Source organism: Solanum verrucosum, unplaced genomic scaffold, assembly GCF_900185275.1.
Source record: "Solanum verrucosum unplaced genomic scaffold, falcon-dt-bn FXZP01000008.1, whole genome shotgun sequence".
NCBI lineage: Eukaryota > Viridiplantae > Streptophyta > Magnoliopsida > Solanales > Solanaceae > Solanum > Solanum verrucosum.
The window spans coordinates 353,241-369,835 of record NW_026020195.1 but is presented as its reverse complement, the minus strand read 5'-3'; the positions used below and the strand labels follow the sequence as shown (position 1 = coordinate 369,835).

The 16,595-nt window shown below is 30.9% G+C and overlaps 1 protein-coding gene across 1 annotated transcript; it reads left to right on the top strand.

Annotated features, from left to right (window-relative positions):
- The first annotated feature begins 2,760 nt into the window (after positions 1-2,760).
- On the top strand, positions 2,761-9,391 carry LOC125829851 (uncharacterized). Its single transcript, XM_049509057.1, has 7 exons — positions 2,761-2,982; positions 3,997-4,463; positions 5,638-5,821; positions 5,939-6,163; positions 6,295-6,411; positions 7,899-8,132; positions 8,913-9,391. The coding sequence occupies exons 1-7, from the start codon at positions 2,902-2,904 to the stop codon at positions 9,120-9,122; spliced, it is 1,518 nt and encodes a 505-aa protein (XP_049365014.1). The 5' UTR covers positions 2,761-2,901; the 3' UTR covers positions 9,123-9,391.
- The last annotated feature ends 7,204 nt before the right edge of the window (positions 9,392-16,595 follow it).

The window sequence follows — 16,595 nt, the reverse complement described above, 5'->3', positions numbered from 1 at the left end:
TAATAGAAGGAAAGATTTAAAATATCTACATCCAAGGACATATAAAATATATATATTATTTTTAAAAAAGGTGAAGCAAAACTTGACTTGAACTTAGCACCCTTATGAATAATACTTTTAATCAAATCAGACAGATAATAGTCTCTACAGACATAAATAGTACATTTTTTTAGTATAAATAAAAGCTTCTAGAATTTGTCGTTATATGCATGTTCCGGTCATAACACGTCTAGTATGATACTATTGACATAATGCATAAACCTGATTCTTAATTTGACATTAATGGATATCTTTAATTTTGGGTATAGACAAACATACACTTAAACTTGAATAAAATTGAATAAATTGACACATCGTTCTACATGGCACCATACATGGCAATTTTGTGTCCTACGTGGCGTACTACTGTATTATGACATGTGTGTCTACTTGTTCAATTTTATACAAATTTAAATATTTACTTGTGCACATTCAAAGTTAGAAAACATAGTTGTCTGTTGAAGTCAAGTTAATGGTCATGTTTATGTATTATGTCAATACTATACTGCTCCTTCCCCTTCAATTTATATACTCGTACTTTTTACCAATCTTTATTTAATCACATCTAATTTAACATATACTTCAAATAAATTTTCGACTTCATTACTAATTTAAATTCAACAGGTTCAATAGTAAAATTTTAACATCTTTGACGACTTATAATTCTTGTTCTATAAAATAAATATATTGGTTACTAATATTTTTTTACCAGTTGCGAAGCTATATAGTATATCATTTGATGAGGATATCATAACTGATACCTCAAAATTAATTATTGACATAACAGGATGGTATTTTATCGTGCTTTATGATTCTAATACAACGTGTCTATAATTAGAATGAATTTATTGAACCATTACTATTGCATTCTTGAATGGTCAATCTTATTAAATTTAAATTTTGAAATTAACTCTTTAAGAAAAGAGTAAAACTTTATCTCATTAAAGTTTGTGGTACAAAAGTCATGTAAAAAGAAAAAAAATGCTACACCTTTTGTTTTTTCCCTTTGGACCAAACAGAGAAGCTAGAAAGAAGAATTCTTTTTTTACCTTATTATAAGAGGGAACCATTTTCATTTTCCACTTAAACCAAACATAGGACAAGTCAAAGTATTGAAAAAATCAAACATTACCGATAAAAACAGTGGTAAAATAGTAAGTACTTCTTATTTTTTTTATCAGAGATTTCAAATACAATTTCTGGTAGGTCCAAAATCATATTTACAGCACTTTATAACCTCTTAAGAAGAGATTTTTCACTACAAAACTGATTTAATCATGCCAATATAAATAACTAATATCGAATGAAAATCTTATTTTTTTTAGAATATTAAAGAGTAGCTAGAATGATTTAATTAAAGAGTATAAAGTCCCTATAGGTTATATAATAGGATGTAGTGTTGCTATCAATCTAATTCCCTCACACTACAAACTTTTATTAATTGGATCATAAATTAGAATAATTTAAAGAAGAACATGAACCTTTTTTACATCAAAGAATTGGAGAAAAAAACTCTATAAAACTTCAAAGTATATTTGGGGCAAGTACTTCTTACTTTAATTTTAAACTGTAAAAACAAATTGATTGATTTAATATAAATATTTATTAAGTCGTTGTCATCATATCTTATCCTATGAAAATGAACCATAACCACCATATATGCGACCAAAATAATAATACTATAAAAATGATTACTGTCCTGTCGATCTTATTGGCTTTATTAGGGAAAAGAAAACACAATTTTATCAACCTAATGTTGAATTTTCTTTGTTTATTCATATATTTACGTTTTCATATTTTGAATCATCATTATAATAGTTTTTATTCTTATTATTGTAATAGTAAGAAATGCTTTACCTCTTAAAAGAATAAGAATAAATAGAGTTCTGGGATAAGTTTGATTCATCTATTTCAAATTGAAAATTTAATCAATTATTATAAAGCAAATACAAAACGAGAATTAAGTTAGAAATTAGTAGAAAGTCAAGTGGTATAACATTTTGTGTTCTCTTCTCTTACTAGTGGTACTATCTAGTAATCACATAGTTTCTTTTCTTCAGCGTATATTACTACTATATGTTGCGTGCTTCAATTCATTTGTCGTTTAACTCTTGTTATTTTGTTGTCGTATTTTTATGTTATAATATGTATTTCAAATTTTTCTCTCTTTTTTCTCAAGTCGAGAGTCTATTAGATTCTATTACAGAATAAGTGTAAATAGGATCTCAATACATTTTGTTCTTCTTAAACCTCACTTATAAAATCACATCGATATATTATTATTATTATTTAATTATATAAATAGTTGGTTAAAATAGAAAATAAATATCAAATAATACAACACCTTCCCCACTTATTGAGAGTAAAATAAGTAGTAAACGAACAAAAGGAAAAAGGATCTTTGGTCCCAATAATTCAGATTTAATATTTTAATCATTAAAATTTTTAGAAGATTATCCAACGAAGAAACGTTGGCATTTTGCAAAAATATTCCCCTTTTTTCCTTATCGTTATACGCTACTCATATAAAAGTCCATTAAATTTAAATTTACGATGAAAATCAATCTCATATAATCATATTAAAAAGACATTTCATATCGAGAATATTTACCGCTCCACCGTAATAGTGTTTGTATTTCCCATTTTGTTAACCGTTACCTATCAGTTTCATTTCTAATAACCCATATGTAATTAGTCAATTTTCATAATTCCTAAATTAAACTTCCATTGACTCTTATCCTCTTTAATTCTCAATTAACTTAATTTTAATTTATAAACTAATCTTTTTCTCTGTGAAGAATTTATACCACCAATGTTACTTCTTCTCTCTGTTATAGTCATCCAGATCAACGAATTTTCTCCATGAATGATTCTCAGTTTTATTCACTTTCGTCCTCCTCATGCGACGGCTCCGGTTCTCCCTCCGGCGCTGCTCCGGCGCCGGTAAACATTTCACTACTTGCTCTTTTTTTCTTCAATTTTTGTAATTAACTATTGATTGTTTATTAGTGTAATTTTATGCTTATTTGTGTGAATATTGCGGTTGTTGTAGTTTAAATCGATGTTTAACAGTGAGCTCGTGAGGTAAATTGTGTTGAATTTACAACTTTATAAAGTATGTTTAGTTAAAATAAGACAAATTTTTTTGTTAATTAGTGTAATTTTACCGTTATTTGTGTGAATGTGTGGTTACTGTTTGTTTAAATTGATGTATTTACTAGTGTGCTTGTGGTTTTAAGTGGTTGAAGTATGTGTTGAATTTGCTAAAAAAAGTTTGAATTTTATGTTGTGGCTGTGGATTTTTAGTGTTAGATAAATTTGTAATGTTAAATTGCTTTGATTTTGTTGAATTTATGATATTTAATTTGATACTTAATTTATTGTATTCTCATGGATATGATGGTGTTGACTGGATAAATATGTTGATTTGACTTGTTAATTACTGGTAGTGGAAGAAATTGGTGTTTGTAAAATTAGTTTAGTAGAGAAATGATCTCATGAAAAGTTTATTTTTGAATAGTTAAAAGTGAATTTAAGTTCGTGAAAGTTGTATAAAAAAATTTGGAATGGCTCAAGAATTTTGGACATTTCGGAAAGGAAGTATGCATAAATTGGGACGACGGAAGTATAAAAGATTAGTATGTTTATCAGTACTCAAGATTTTAGCACTGATTATTCATTGTTTTGTGCTTTCTATGAATGTTAAGTTGTTTGTCAATCTAATTTCATTGTTGTGCTTATGATGTCTAACTCATGTTCAAATCCTACTTTAATATTTTCTTCTCCGAGCACTAATATATTACTTAAATGAATTCAGCATCTTAAACCACACAAAAACCACCATATAAAATGGAATCAGGCAGGGAGTACCGAGTACCAACTGAGTCCTACTTGTGCTATGCAGACATTGAGAAGTTTCAGATTTTAATTATTATTTATTTGTCTATTTGACTGCAGAATATGGTGGGGAGTAGTGCGAGTGGAGATGATATTAGATCTCGACAACTCACTTCACAAGTTTCACGGCATTGGCGAGATGTGTTTTGGATGGGGGTATTCATGCTGCATCTAGTGTTGATAGGTGTGGCACTTGCGGTATTGGGATTTAACAGGTTCAGGGAAAAGGATAGGCTCAAAATTGATAGGTTCACGAAGATGATCCTTGAGAATCAGCCTGGTTTGACCGAAGATTTTTGGCCTTTCTATACCGTAGCTGGTGCAGTGGGAACAGTTCTGGCATGGGCTTGGTTGGTTTTGCTTGGTTCAAGTGCTAGTAACATGATGAAGTTATCGGTTCACATCTTGACAACATATCTTGCTGTGATCAGTGTGCTGTGTTTCTGGCAGAAACAATTTTTCTGGGGTGTTGCATTTGCTGTTGGTGCAGCATTGCAGTTTTTGTACGTAATATCAATCATAGACAGGTATAGCTGAAAAGGATCATGATTTTTTAAAAATAAGAAAACAGAAAAGAATCTTGCCTTTATATGTTTATCGGTTTCTATCTGAGTTCAATTCTCTTTTACAAGATATTTAATCTTTATCCATCTGTTGGCCTAGTATTTTGTTTTTATTTCTTAATGAATATACAACCTGTTACCCAAATTCTCCTTTCTGGAAAGTCAGCTTGGAGAAAGTTGTGTTGTTAGTGAGATTGTATAAAGTGAGAATTTTTCTAATATTTGCTTTGTAATTTACATGTCTGTCTTCTGCTGGAGCATCATCAGATTAACTTTCTTGAAAGAAATCTTATCTGGAGTCAGCCCTGTCATCCTGATTTCAAATGAAACAGGTTTCAAAGTCTATACTAATACAGCAATCATGAAGTTCTTTGATAGAAAGTCATCCTGCCATTTGTAAGGAGGTTGCTCTCCCTGATTATAAGTATTTGGGGTAGTTTTGCGGATGGTTACTAAACTTTCACTTTATTGTGCCAAAGAAAAGTCAACTCAACTTTGTCTAAGTATAATAAAAAATGTTTCGTTTGTTTCCTTCTAATGGGTTGTAGTGTTATACTGTACTTAGGATATGTTGAATGGCTTTATTGTTACAAAAAGTAGTTTTGTAATTTTTGTGACATTTTGGTAAAGTTGAGTAACTTTCGTTACCGAAAAATAGTTCAGTAATTTTGGTACTATAAACTGAAAGTTGATTGACCATCCATGAGATTGACCCTTAATTAAGAAGTCTGAAGACCTAGAAGTAAAAGAATTTAGTATTCGATTCCTTTACTTCATATTTCCTCTTAGTAACTTCTAGGATATAGTTTAGATTGACATTGAAAAACTTTATGGGTTTGACCTGAGGCAAATAAAAGCCTATCATAAGTGGAAGAATCCTCCAAGTTTTGAGCCATGCACCATTGGCCCTTGAAGATTTCTCAGTTATCAAACAAAAACTGAGGCCTCATAAGCTCTAAACACAAAGCTATGGAGAGGTTTGTGTAAATTTTTTCGTAACTCTGGAACCGTAGTGTATAAAGAGGAGATTAAAGCTCAGAAAGCATATAAATAGAGAGGTCGAGATAATCTTTACCAAATAAGGAACTGTTGTATAAGTTTCAGTTTTGTGAAAATATTTCTTTTCCCAATTTCGCAGACTTCCATTTACCATGTTGGTTTTACAAAGAAGTGTGAAGATGGTGTGCAGCCTTCCTGAAGTTATAGGAGTTTCTTGTGCATTCATGCTGGTCATGCTTTCATGGCTAGTTCTTTGGTCTTTTGGAGTAGCTGGTGTTGTAGCACTTAGTATCGGCGATGGTGGTCGCTGGTGGCTTCTTGTGGTGAGCTGGCAAGTTTTTGCTCTTTATTTAATCTGGTTTTAGGGTTTAGTCTCTATCAAGTATATATTGGTTATTTTGCCAAGCACATGACCTGTCAATCGCATGTGTTTTGTACAGGTATTCTGTGTGAGTTTGTTTTGGACTGGTGCAGTTCTGTGTAACATTATTCATGTAATAGTGTCGGGCATGGTGTTTCTCGTTCTCATTCATGGTGATCGGCAAGCAACCTCAATGCCTCCCAAACCATTGAAGAAATCCTTACGCTATGCTGTTACAACCTCATTTGGAAGCATCTGCTATGGATCACTTTTTACAGCAGCCATCCGGACATTACGGTGGAAGGTTGGTCAGCCTGTTCTTGACTAATTGTCCATTATATTAACTTCTCACATGAAGAGTAAGATTTTCTCTTACATATTGCTTAACTGCATGTATGAACAGTTTTGACTGATTAGTGGTTTCGTGTAATGCAGATTAGAGGAGTCAGATCAAAGATTGGCAAGAATGAGTGTTTGCTTTGCTGTGTCGATTTCCTCTTTCATTTGGTTGAGACCTTAGTCCGTTTCTTCAATAAGTATGCTTATGTCCAGGTAGGTTGTTAATAGTTTTAGTGCCATATTTTTGTCTATTCTTTAAGTCGTGGTTGATTTTTCAATATATCTGTAAAATATGTCCCTTCTCTTCATGTGAAGGTGTTACTTCACCCTCCAACTTCTGACCACCATTCAGGGATATCTCTTGTCCAGACAACTAAACTCCAGATTCACGTAATCCCTTTTCCTCCTTGATTGTCCATCTATGCTTCCAGCTTTGGTACCCTCCATGCATAGTCACTACTTACTAAAACATGTAGCAGTTCCTTATCTACAGCTAAGCAAGTTGCAGTTCAGCACCTTGCCAGCTCCCAGAAAGTAGTTTTCGGTAATTCCTTATAACATTTAAAATGAAGAAGATAACGACAATCGAATAAACGATATACTTTAACAGACTTGGATTCACTTTTTCCAGTTGCTGAGCCATGTTTTTCAATGGGCTTCAATATAGAAAGAAGCTAAGGAATTTAATCTCTACTATTATTACTATATTTACTTTAGAAAATAATTTTGACCTTGTACACATAACATAATTTTCCAGCTAAGGGGATTCAAATGAACCCCCTTAACTCCGTCCCTGCTTATTCTCCTTTATATCTTACCTTGTGATACTTTCCTTTTCACTCATATTGAAAGAGACTGAGTGGAAATCCTCTCTTAATCATAGAGATCAATAGTCTCCGATTGGGTAGAGAGTAGCTGCTGCTTTGATATTGATGTCTCCAGTGAGGTTGACTTTGTTTTTTTCTGTAGTATTCATTGTAACATCATTCATGTGAGTTATCTCCAAAGGGATGACTGAGTGGTTGAGGCACAGGGGTAATGAACCTGCAGATCCAATGTTCACTTCCTAGCTACAACACTCATCATAAGCCTATCTGCTCTAATCCTTGAGGATCAGGGCCAACACCTGTACCTGTGGATTATAGCAGGCTGCCCCGTATTAGTTGAGATGTGCGCAAATTTGCTTTGATACTGCCTTAATAAAACAACATTCATTAAGTTATAGTATTTGGTTGTTCTAGGATTTGTGAAATAGACAACATATTTGCCAAATGTGTGCCAACTCTTCATTAATCTTCTTTTCAGCGCAATGCACTTACATGTGTTCAATTTAACACATGACAAGTTAGTGATGAAATTTTGAGTATGTGCTATATTCTGGCAATTAGGTGTGTAAGTATTGCATGCATGGATAGTAATTAATCACTTGAGTAGCTAAAGAGTGACACGGTTTAGAAGTTACATCTCAAGTCTTTGTCCCGCTTAGGGTGAGACAAGGATTTTAAGGAAAGATGTGATGTAAAGTGGCACATCCCTAATCAATTATTTCTTTATGAGTAGTAATTCATGTTGGCTTTGGTCCATTGCTCCCCATAACAGACAAGAAATTATGCATTGTAGTGAATTTTTTAAAAAATTTACCAGAAGCAGATGTCATTTTGTTAGTGAATTTGATGGCATTTCAAACATACTCCTTGCAGATTGCAGTTTATGGTAAAAATTTTAATCGCTCTGCACGAGATGCATGGGAGTTGTTCCAATCAACTGGAGTTGAAGCACTTATTGCCTATGATTGCTCAGGTGCTGTTATATTTATGGGAACTGTTGTGAGTGGGCTGGTAGCCGGAACTTGTGCAGGAATTTGGACAAGGATCAAGCATCCTGACAGAGTGATGATGGTCGGTTCCACTTCCATGTTGATGGGAATGATCTTGGTAAGTCATAGTCAGCAGCCTTACCTCTCGTATTACTTTTAGTGCTTGGCTGTGAGTGCCTTAGAAAGTTTAGTGTTTAAATGGTCCTCAAGTTCTGCAATGATCTGATGTTAAATAAAGATAAATGGAAGATCAAAGAAATAAGAATGGTGCTTAACTTTTATTTCCAAATGATAACCTTCATCAGCCTTCCCCATTCACTCCTACAAATCTACCACGTTCTTCCTTACAGGCTTATTACTCACTTGTGTTCCCTCTGATGTGCTGCCAAAGTCGGAGTTCAATCTGAATATGCTTGAGCACCAATGAAATTTAACTTACTTTTACTGAGGTTTTAACACAGTAATAGGTGATACAGAGATGTTGCAGCTAAGGTCACACTTCTATGAACCAAATATTAATCTAGTGAAATACACATCAAATTTTATTTCGGTACACAGTTAGGAACTGTTAAAGAGTCCCACATCGGATGAAAAATGATGGATGGTCTCCTTATATGGATTTGGGCAATCCTCCCGTCAAGAGCTAGCTTTTGGGGTAGAGTTAGGCCTTAAGATCCATTTCTTTACAGAAACTTTGGCTGAACCTTGTGATATGTGATCAATGAATGATCTATATCATAAAACGCAATCTATTCTTTCCTGATTATTAAAGTTCTTGTTGTGGGATGTAGTACTCGACAAGATAAACAATGATTATTAGTTGCCTTTTAGATCACCACTACACACCATGGCTCTTAATCTTCCCTATTATTTATGTCACTATGATATTGGTTTTCAGGTCGGGCTGGCTACAGTTGTGGTGGAAAGCGCGGTTACATCCATATATATCTGTTACGCCGAAGATCCTGTGTTAATACAGAGATGGGATGCGGAGTTTTTCAACAAGATGTCGGAGATGCTGCACCAGCGATTACAACACAGAAGTTCACGGGCAACTCAAGTATTCACCAGCAGATTCGACAGCCAAACGCCAGAAAATGCCGTCTGAATTTCCACCACTTTTAGAACATTCATGTCTTAGCTCCTTGTCTTCATGTATTAGTATTTGATTTTGTCAATAGGTCTGTAGATTGATCTGGTCTATTTCCCATCTCAAAGGGAAGGGAAATAGAGTACTTTTGAAGTTTGTCCTCTATCTTGAGAGAGAGAGAGAACACTTCACATCCCATTTGGGAAATTGTATTTGTGTTTATAACTAATGTATCGTTTGTTCTTTTTAAGATTAAGATGTTTGAACGTGAATACACGAGATTATTTAATATGGTGTAATAGAAATTATTTGTTTGATGAAGCACAATCTTAAAGCTAACAATGGTGGTAGTCAATGATTCTCACCATGAGATAATAGGGAAGGTCGATTTGACTCGAATCAGGTGGATGTCGGGAGACAAAGTTAAAACACTATTCTTTTACCCTAAGCTTGCTCCTTAATTGGCAATTTGGTTTGGCAATTATACATCAATTAATATGAATATTGTGGTAAACAATAGTAAAGTTAGAAATTTCGTTAAAGAGTGTTTGCCTGTCCATCCTGAGTTATATGTGGCTATACCACTGGTGGTAAAATATGCATATTAATTATTGTTTTTTATATAACGTGCAAAGTCTAAAATGGACAAGTAAAAATGAACGGAGGCGGGATATGATATTAGTGTTTGGATCAATCAATGACACAAGACCAATCCATAGCCACAAACATCAACAATTTTGTCTAATCTATGGCCACGTAGTTATAAACAAATCCTCAAAATGTCTTCTATATTAATTAGGCATTTATATAACTGTCAGAACATCAGCAATAAGGACAGTAAAATTGTTGGATTTATCGTTTTTTGTAAATTAGTTAAAAATTGAATCCTCTTAATTTTCTCAACCAAAAATATGCTTTAAATTAAATAAATAAATTGTTATTCGAATCTGTGAACTTGCTTGGATCTTCCCATCAAATATGGACCACATTGGAATTCAACCTAGGAATTATGAAAATGTAAGTTTGGATAAGGACACATTCATTAACAATATTACATTAGTTTTTTAATTTATTTATAGAACCATCAAAATTCGAGTCCGCTAGTCTGACTAATTCAAGTTTGACATCGTGTATGACTCAGTAAAAGAGAAGCATTCTTCTTAGAATTTCTTGATTTTCGATGTTTGAAAGTTCTTTCAATTTGTTATGTATTTGAATAAGCATTACAATCAAGTCATATTCATCTAACATATTTCATATGGAAAAGTATGCATCTTTAATGTTGGGTATTCTTCTATAGCGTGACCTTACGGTTTATGTGCGATCAGTGGCCTACGCACCAAGACAGGCGATGTAAATTCTAATTCAATCGAAATATTCAATTTCATCATTGAGATGCTCAGTTGACTCCTTAACCCTAATAAAAAATGACTCATGCCCAATGTAATTTCATAGGTATTTAATATCGGAGAACATATTTTATCCTTTTATCTCATAAGAGTAAAGAAATAATTTTAAAAAAACTCCATTCAAATAACACATTCCAATTAAGTCAACTAACAATATATTATACACTCTTATCATTTTCTTTTAACTATTTGAGGAAAAAACAAAAACATTTTATTAACATTTTTTTCAATAAAATAAAAGAAATAGTATTGCTATTATGAAGAAAAATGGAGAGGTCATGTGATAGATAGACAGAGAAATAAAGACATGATAAAGCCAAAGTAGAGAAAAGATTCACAATCCAGAAAAAGGCATTATGTCAGTAAAGAAGGGCCTCTACTTATTATCCAATTTATTACACATCCTATCTTATATTTAATTCTCCAACTCCCACACTTCCAAGGAATAATGAACATGTTTCGTGTTCGAGATCTGAAAATAAAGAAATTAAACTCTCAATAGATTGTGAATATCGTGTTTTAGATCATAAGTTTGAGATATGCGTGAAGTGAACTATGTCGAGATTTGCGTAAAGAAAGATATATAAAGGACTTTTATGAGTTTTTAATTTTAAATTCAAGACGAGCACGACCGTCCCTAACTTAAAAATATAACTAAAAAGGAAAAGAAATTCCATCACCTTCAAATTCCCCATCTCCAAAAGCTTTTCACTCACATCACCATCACATCATCTTTTGTGCCCTAAATATTCTGATAATATTATTTAATCACTTCTCCCTATATTATAAAAATAAATTATAAACTTTTCAACTCACTATTTAATAATACTAACACAAACACAACTTTCCAAGGACTTAGTGGTACTAGTAATCTAACAAATTTCAATTATATGAATGAATATTTAAGTAACTGCATTAAAAAGTACTAATATTTAGTTTGAATAATACAATATATTGCACTACTCATGTGTAGTCTCGAATAACTAATACTATAATAGAATTTTAATTTATGAGTTCTAAATTTTATAATGACAATTTTAAGTGATGATAAAAAAAAAAAATTAAAAATGAATATACTATTTAAGTAAAATCTATTGAGTTTTGCCGAATTTATGTGAAGGCAACTAGCTTCAATCTGCCCCTAATTATAAAATTATTTTTTAAGGGGTGCAAAAAATGAGGATGAAATACGAAAAATAACTTATATACGATATATATGTATAGTTGACTATACATATTCTCGCTCTAATATAACCATTTGAAATGTGTATAATTTAGTATAAACATCGACGTAGATAAATTTTTAACCTAATAAAAGGTCATGAATTAACTTTGTAGCTCTTTATTACTTTATTTTTCTTATAAAAATAATTATATTCATCCATTTTTTCTAATAGGGAAAAATAGAAAGTAAGAATAATCTGATACTCATTTGTTTCTTATCAGAAAATGACAATCATTTTTATTTTTATTTTTTTTACCATACTTTTTGTTTGTTAGTAAAAACAGAAAGTGAATTTTCCAGTTTTACTTTCTCAACGTGCAATATTGTCATAATATCTATTATTGGTAATTTTACGGACTTACACTTGCAGTTCTACTCACAGTAAAAAACCATTATAACACGTAAGAAACAATTTTCAAGAAAAGCCTGTAAATATATATATTTACACAGTCTCTGCAAAACACTGCAAACATAAGAAACCTTTTTCTACACACAATAATAATAATAACAATAATATTAATAATCATAATAAAATACTCACAGACAGAACAAAAGCATCTGTACTGAACAACGTTCTGTAATTTTATTTTATTTTAATTATTTATATTAAAGTTCGATTAAATTTAAGTTGTGGTGAGAAGTGTTATACTAGAGGTGTGTGCTATGAACAAAGATATTTGTCATTTTCTCGGAAAATAAGTAAGGGATTGTTTGTAAGTTGGTTAAAGTTATGTTAATATTAATAATATATGGATGAGTTATGAGTTATGAGTTATGAGTTACGAGAAAATTTATGTAATTTTATATATGTATTGGTTATGAAAGATTTAGTTATACATGTATTAGTCATGTAAATTTTTAAATTTCAAATCAAATAATGTATTAACTTTATACACGAATAACTTACTTCCTGGCCAACTACCAAATATGGTATTACTTAGGAGAATTTAATATATGAATAACTCACCTCCAAATTAGCTATCAAACGCCCCTTACGTTTACCATGTTAATATAATTCTAAAAGCATTTGTATATACACAAATAAGGGAAATACGAGTAGTGGTGAATTTGCGGAGGTGGGAATGAGGGTAATTGAGCGTAGGGGTGAAGATGAGGCATATGAAGGTGGAAAGAATACGATCAATCTAGAATGTCATTAATTTGTATGTTATTTTTACTATTATTTTTCTGAAAAAGAAAATTTCAAGAATTTTGACTGATCGAAATGGACACACCCTAGAGGTAAATGCTGCTACTATTAATAAAGATGATTTTGTATTCAATATAATTTAAACTCAAACTTTTAATTAAGGCTGAAACAATACTTATTATTTAAATCACGATCCTTTGATACTTGCCTTTTTCCTCCAAAATAAGTACCAGTCTAATTAATCAAATATATTTTATTATTCTAAATAAATGTCATTTAAAAAAATTTAAGATAAAAATTCATACATTTTTCAATTTTTACCTTTCTACTCCTTCTAAATAAATTATATCCAATTTTTAAAAGTCATTTATTATCTAAAAATAATTTAGTAAACTATATATTATATTTATTTTTTTCTTAATAAACGGCAAGAGTATAAAAGAAATGCTACTAAAACTAGGACAAGTACTAGTGCTATAGGCTATACCCCAGATGGTATTTCTTTTGCCTTGGGAAGTGCACCATTATATTAAATATTTTACTTTTATTTCAACATAAAATCTATAACACTGTTTTCTCATCCAAATTAAGATCAGAGAATCTTATGTTATACTCCCTTCGTTTCACAAAGAATGACCTCATTTCCTTCTTAGTCAGTTTAAAAAAGAATGATCTTTTTCCTTTCTTGGTAACATTTTACTTTTTACTTTCCACGTGGCATGTTTAAGACCACAAGATTAAGGGCAATTTTGTACATTTGACATAACTTTAATTTAGGACCACAAGATTCAAAAGTCTTCTTTATTTACTTAAACTCCGTGCCAAGTTAAACCAGGTCATTCTTTATGAAACGGAGGGAGTAATAATTAATGAATACGGACTATAGTTATATCATGATATAAATTTTCAATCTTTATATAAAATTGAATTTTCAAGTTTTTTTCTTTTTGTTTTTTCATTCTGTATTTGTACTCATATTGAAATTCAATTAAATTTGAATTCGCCCAGAAAAGTTTTACATTGAAAATAAATTGCACCCTAACATAGGTGCACAATTTTAATACGATTGCACATTGATTCATAATTTAAATTTTTTGCATGTGTTTACATTTGATCATAACATAAATAAATTAACCACTAATTGAAATATATCACTTTCTTTCCTTATATAGATTAGTCATAATAAGCCGTGAAACTTAAGACATATTCAAATATATAATTAAAACAAACAATGCATAATGTTAGTGTCTAAGTAGGCGTTTGACCATGCAATACCATATCACGATATGGTATCGTGAGATGGAATCAGCGTTTGGACATGCGATTTTACGCTGATTCCATATCATGAGAGGTGATGTCATATTCTCCAAAAAACATGATATGGAATTATATGGTGATTCCATATCATGATTTGAGATATTTTAATACAATAATTGATCCATGAAATTATATTTTGTTAAAACAACCCCACATTTATATCTATTAACCATTTGTTTCATATGTAAATAAAATTTATAATCACATCATTACTTCTTAAAATTTATTATTCTCACCGACATAAAATTTATTATTATCAGCAACATTCACTTGAAACAATTAACCGGCATGTTAAAATAGTTGCAGAGACAATCAGCAAGATGGCACCAACATTTATACAACAAAAAAAATATGACTGGTGTACATTCCAAAATTCGATATAATACTCGATTTTGGCCTTGGTTTAAGGTAAAATTTCAATCACATTAATAAATTTATTTTATGGCCTTAATAAGTGCACATTTATATTTTATGTGTAAGTTATTAGTATTTAGTTACATATTTCCTATCAACTTTGTTTAAAGAGATAGTAATATTTATTTTATGACTTTGCATTTTCTTGGAAACACTATTTTTATTACTCTCACAAACATTATTTTTATGAAGTGCGTTCTATAATGCTTCCAATTTATTTTATGTTCACTAAACTAATATTGATGTATTTTTTATTTGGTAGGATTGTGTTGGTGCGATTGATGGAACATATATAGAAGGGGAGGTTCCTAAAGCGGTGCAACAAGCATATCGTAATCACAAAGGAAGAACATCACAAAATGTCTTATGTGCTTGTGATTTTGATATGCGATTTTACCTTTGTTGTTGCTGGTTGGGAAGGTACTGCACATGATAGTAAAGTACTTGAGAATGCACTTGTTGAACCAACGTCACAATTTTCATTTCCGCCACATGGTAACTTTAAATTACATCCTTAGAATAAATATTATTTATTTACACAAAGCTGTCTCATTTACGTCACATATGCTTTTAGTAATTCTTTATAAAATGTTTTTTGGTAGATAAATATTATGTTATTGATGCTGGTTTCCGAAACACAAAAGAATTTTTAACTCTATACAAAGGACTACGCTATCATTTGCAAGATTACCAAGGAAGTGAAAGAGAGCCTCAAAATTCAAAAGAACTATTTAATTATAGCCATTCATCTCTGCGCAATGTGATTGAACGGATTTTTGGAGCTTGGAAAAATAGATTTAGAATACTGAAACAAGGCATGAACCATTATGATATTGATACACAAGTGAAAATTATCATAGCTTGTGCAATGTTATATAATTATTTGCGAGAATACCAAAATAGTGATGAAATTTTTATGGTCTATGAACATGAAGATATAGTTGCGGAGGATATTGACCAACAAATGCCTCAAAGTAACAATGTTGGTTCGTCTTCTCGATCATATGATCGAGAAATGCAAGTTTAACGTGAGGAAATTGTCCGTACTATGTGGGAGGATTATATTAAAGACTAGTACACTACAATTTATGTTCAATTTTTTTATTAAATTGAAGTTAGATGAAACAATTACTTAAGTGGAGAACAAATAACTTTAAAAATAATTTATTATGCGATTTTATAATTTTTTGTTTATTTGATAAGATTGAATAAACAATTGGGGCTATTTTAATAGTTTTACAACTTATGAATTTTTTATGTTTATGAGAAAATATACAACACAAAAATTTCATATCACATGTCCAAACAAACCTTCACAAAGAGTTCTGTTTGTTAAGTAATTCTTAATTCTTTGAGAGAAGTATTAAAAACATTTTAAAACTTGGCCTAAATTATTAGTTTGTTCTCCAAACTATTAATCGTTTTAAAAATACTATTATAGTACTTGACTAACTAAATTTAGATATACCACCGATTTGTCACATGACATAACAAATAACTTCAAACTCTCGTAAGAACATATGACTCTTAATAAAAATTAGATAAAAATGTTGAAAACACTTATAAACTTGTCGAGAATTTAGAGGAGTATTTCATTCATATTGCAATATTGGAGTTAAGTTCAGTTAGTCAAATAAAAATACTTATATTTTAAAATTGTCAATAATTCGAAGATAAAACTAATAATTCCCATCTAATTTTTTCACTAATACCATAGCAATTTTAGCATGTGGATTCTATCCATTAACCTATTATATGACTAAAATATACTAATTGGCTTATTTGTACTACTACTAAAAAATATTGGAATTTGTAAAGGTGTTTTTAAAAAAAGATTTTATTGGGACTCTAAAATGCCCAAATTGACAGAGAGGGTCAAATTTACAATAATGAAAAAAGGTGAGAGGCTATATCTGAAACTCAGACGTTTATATTAAATTACTAGTACTACTACTATTATACTTTAATTTAATATA

Excerpts from the sequence above, each read along its gene's own strand:
- LOC125829851 (XM_049509057.1), top strand. The coding sequence starts at position 2,902 with ATGAATGATTCTCAGTTTTATTCACTTTCGTCCTCCTCATGCGACGGC. Across the intron at positions 5,822-5,938 it reads GTCGCTGGTGGCTTCTTGTG|GTATTCTGTGTGAGTTTGTT; the intron begins GTGAGCTGGCAA and ends TGTTTTGTACAG. Across the intron at positions 6,412-7,898 it reads ATAAGTATGCTTATGTCCAG|ATTGCAGTTTATGGTAAAAA; the intron begins GTAGGTTGTTAA and ends TACTCCTTGCAG.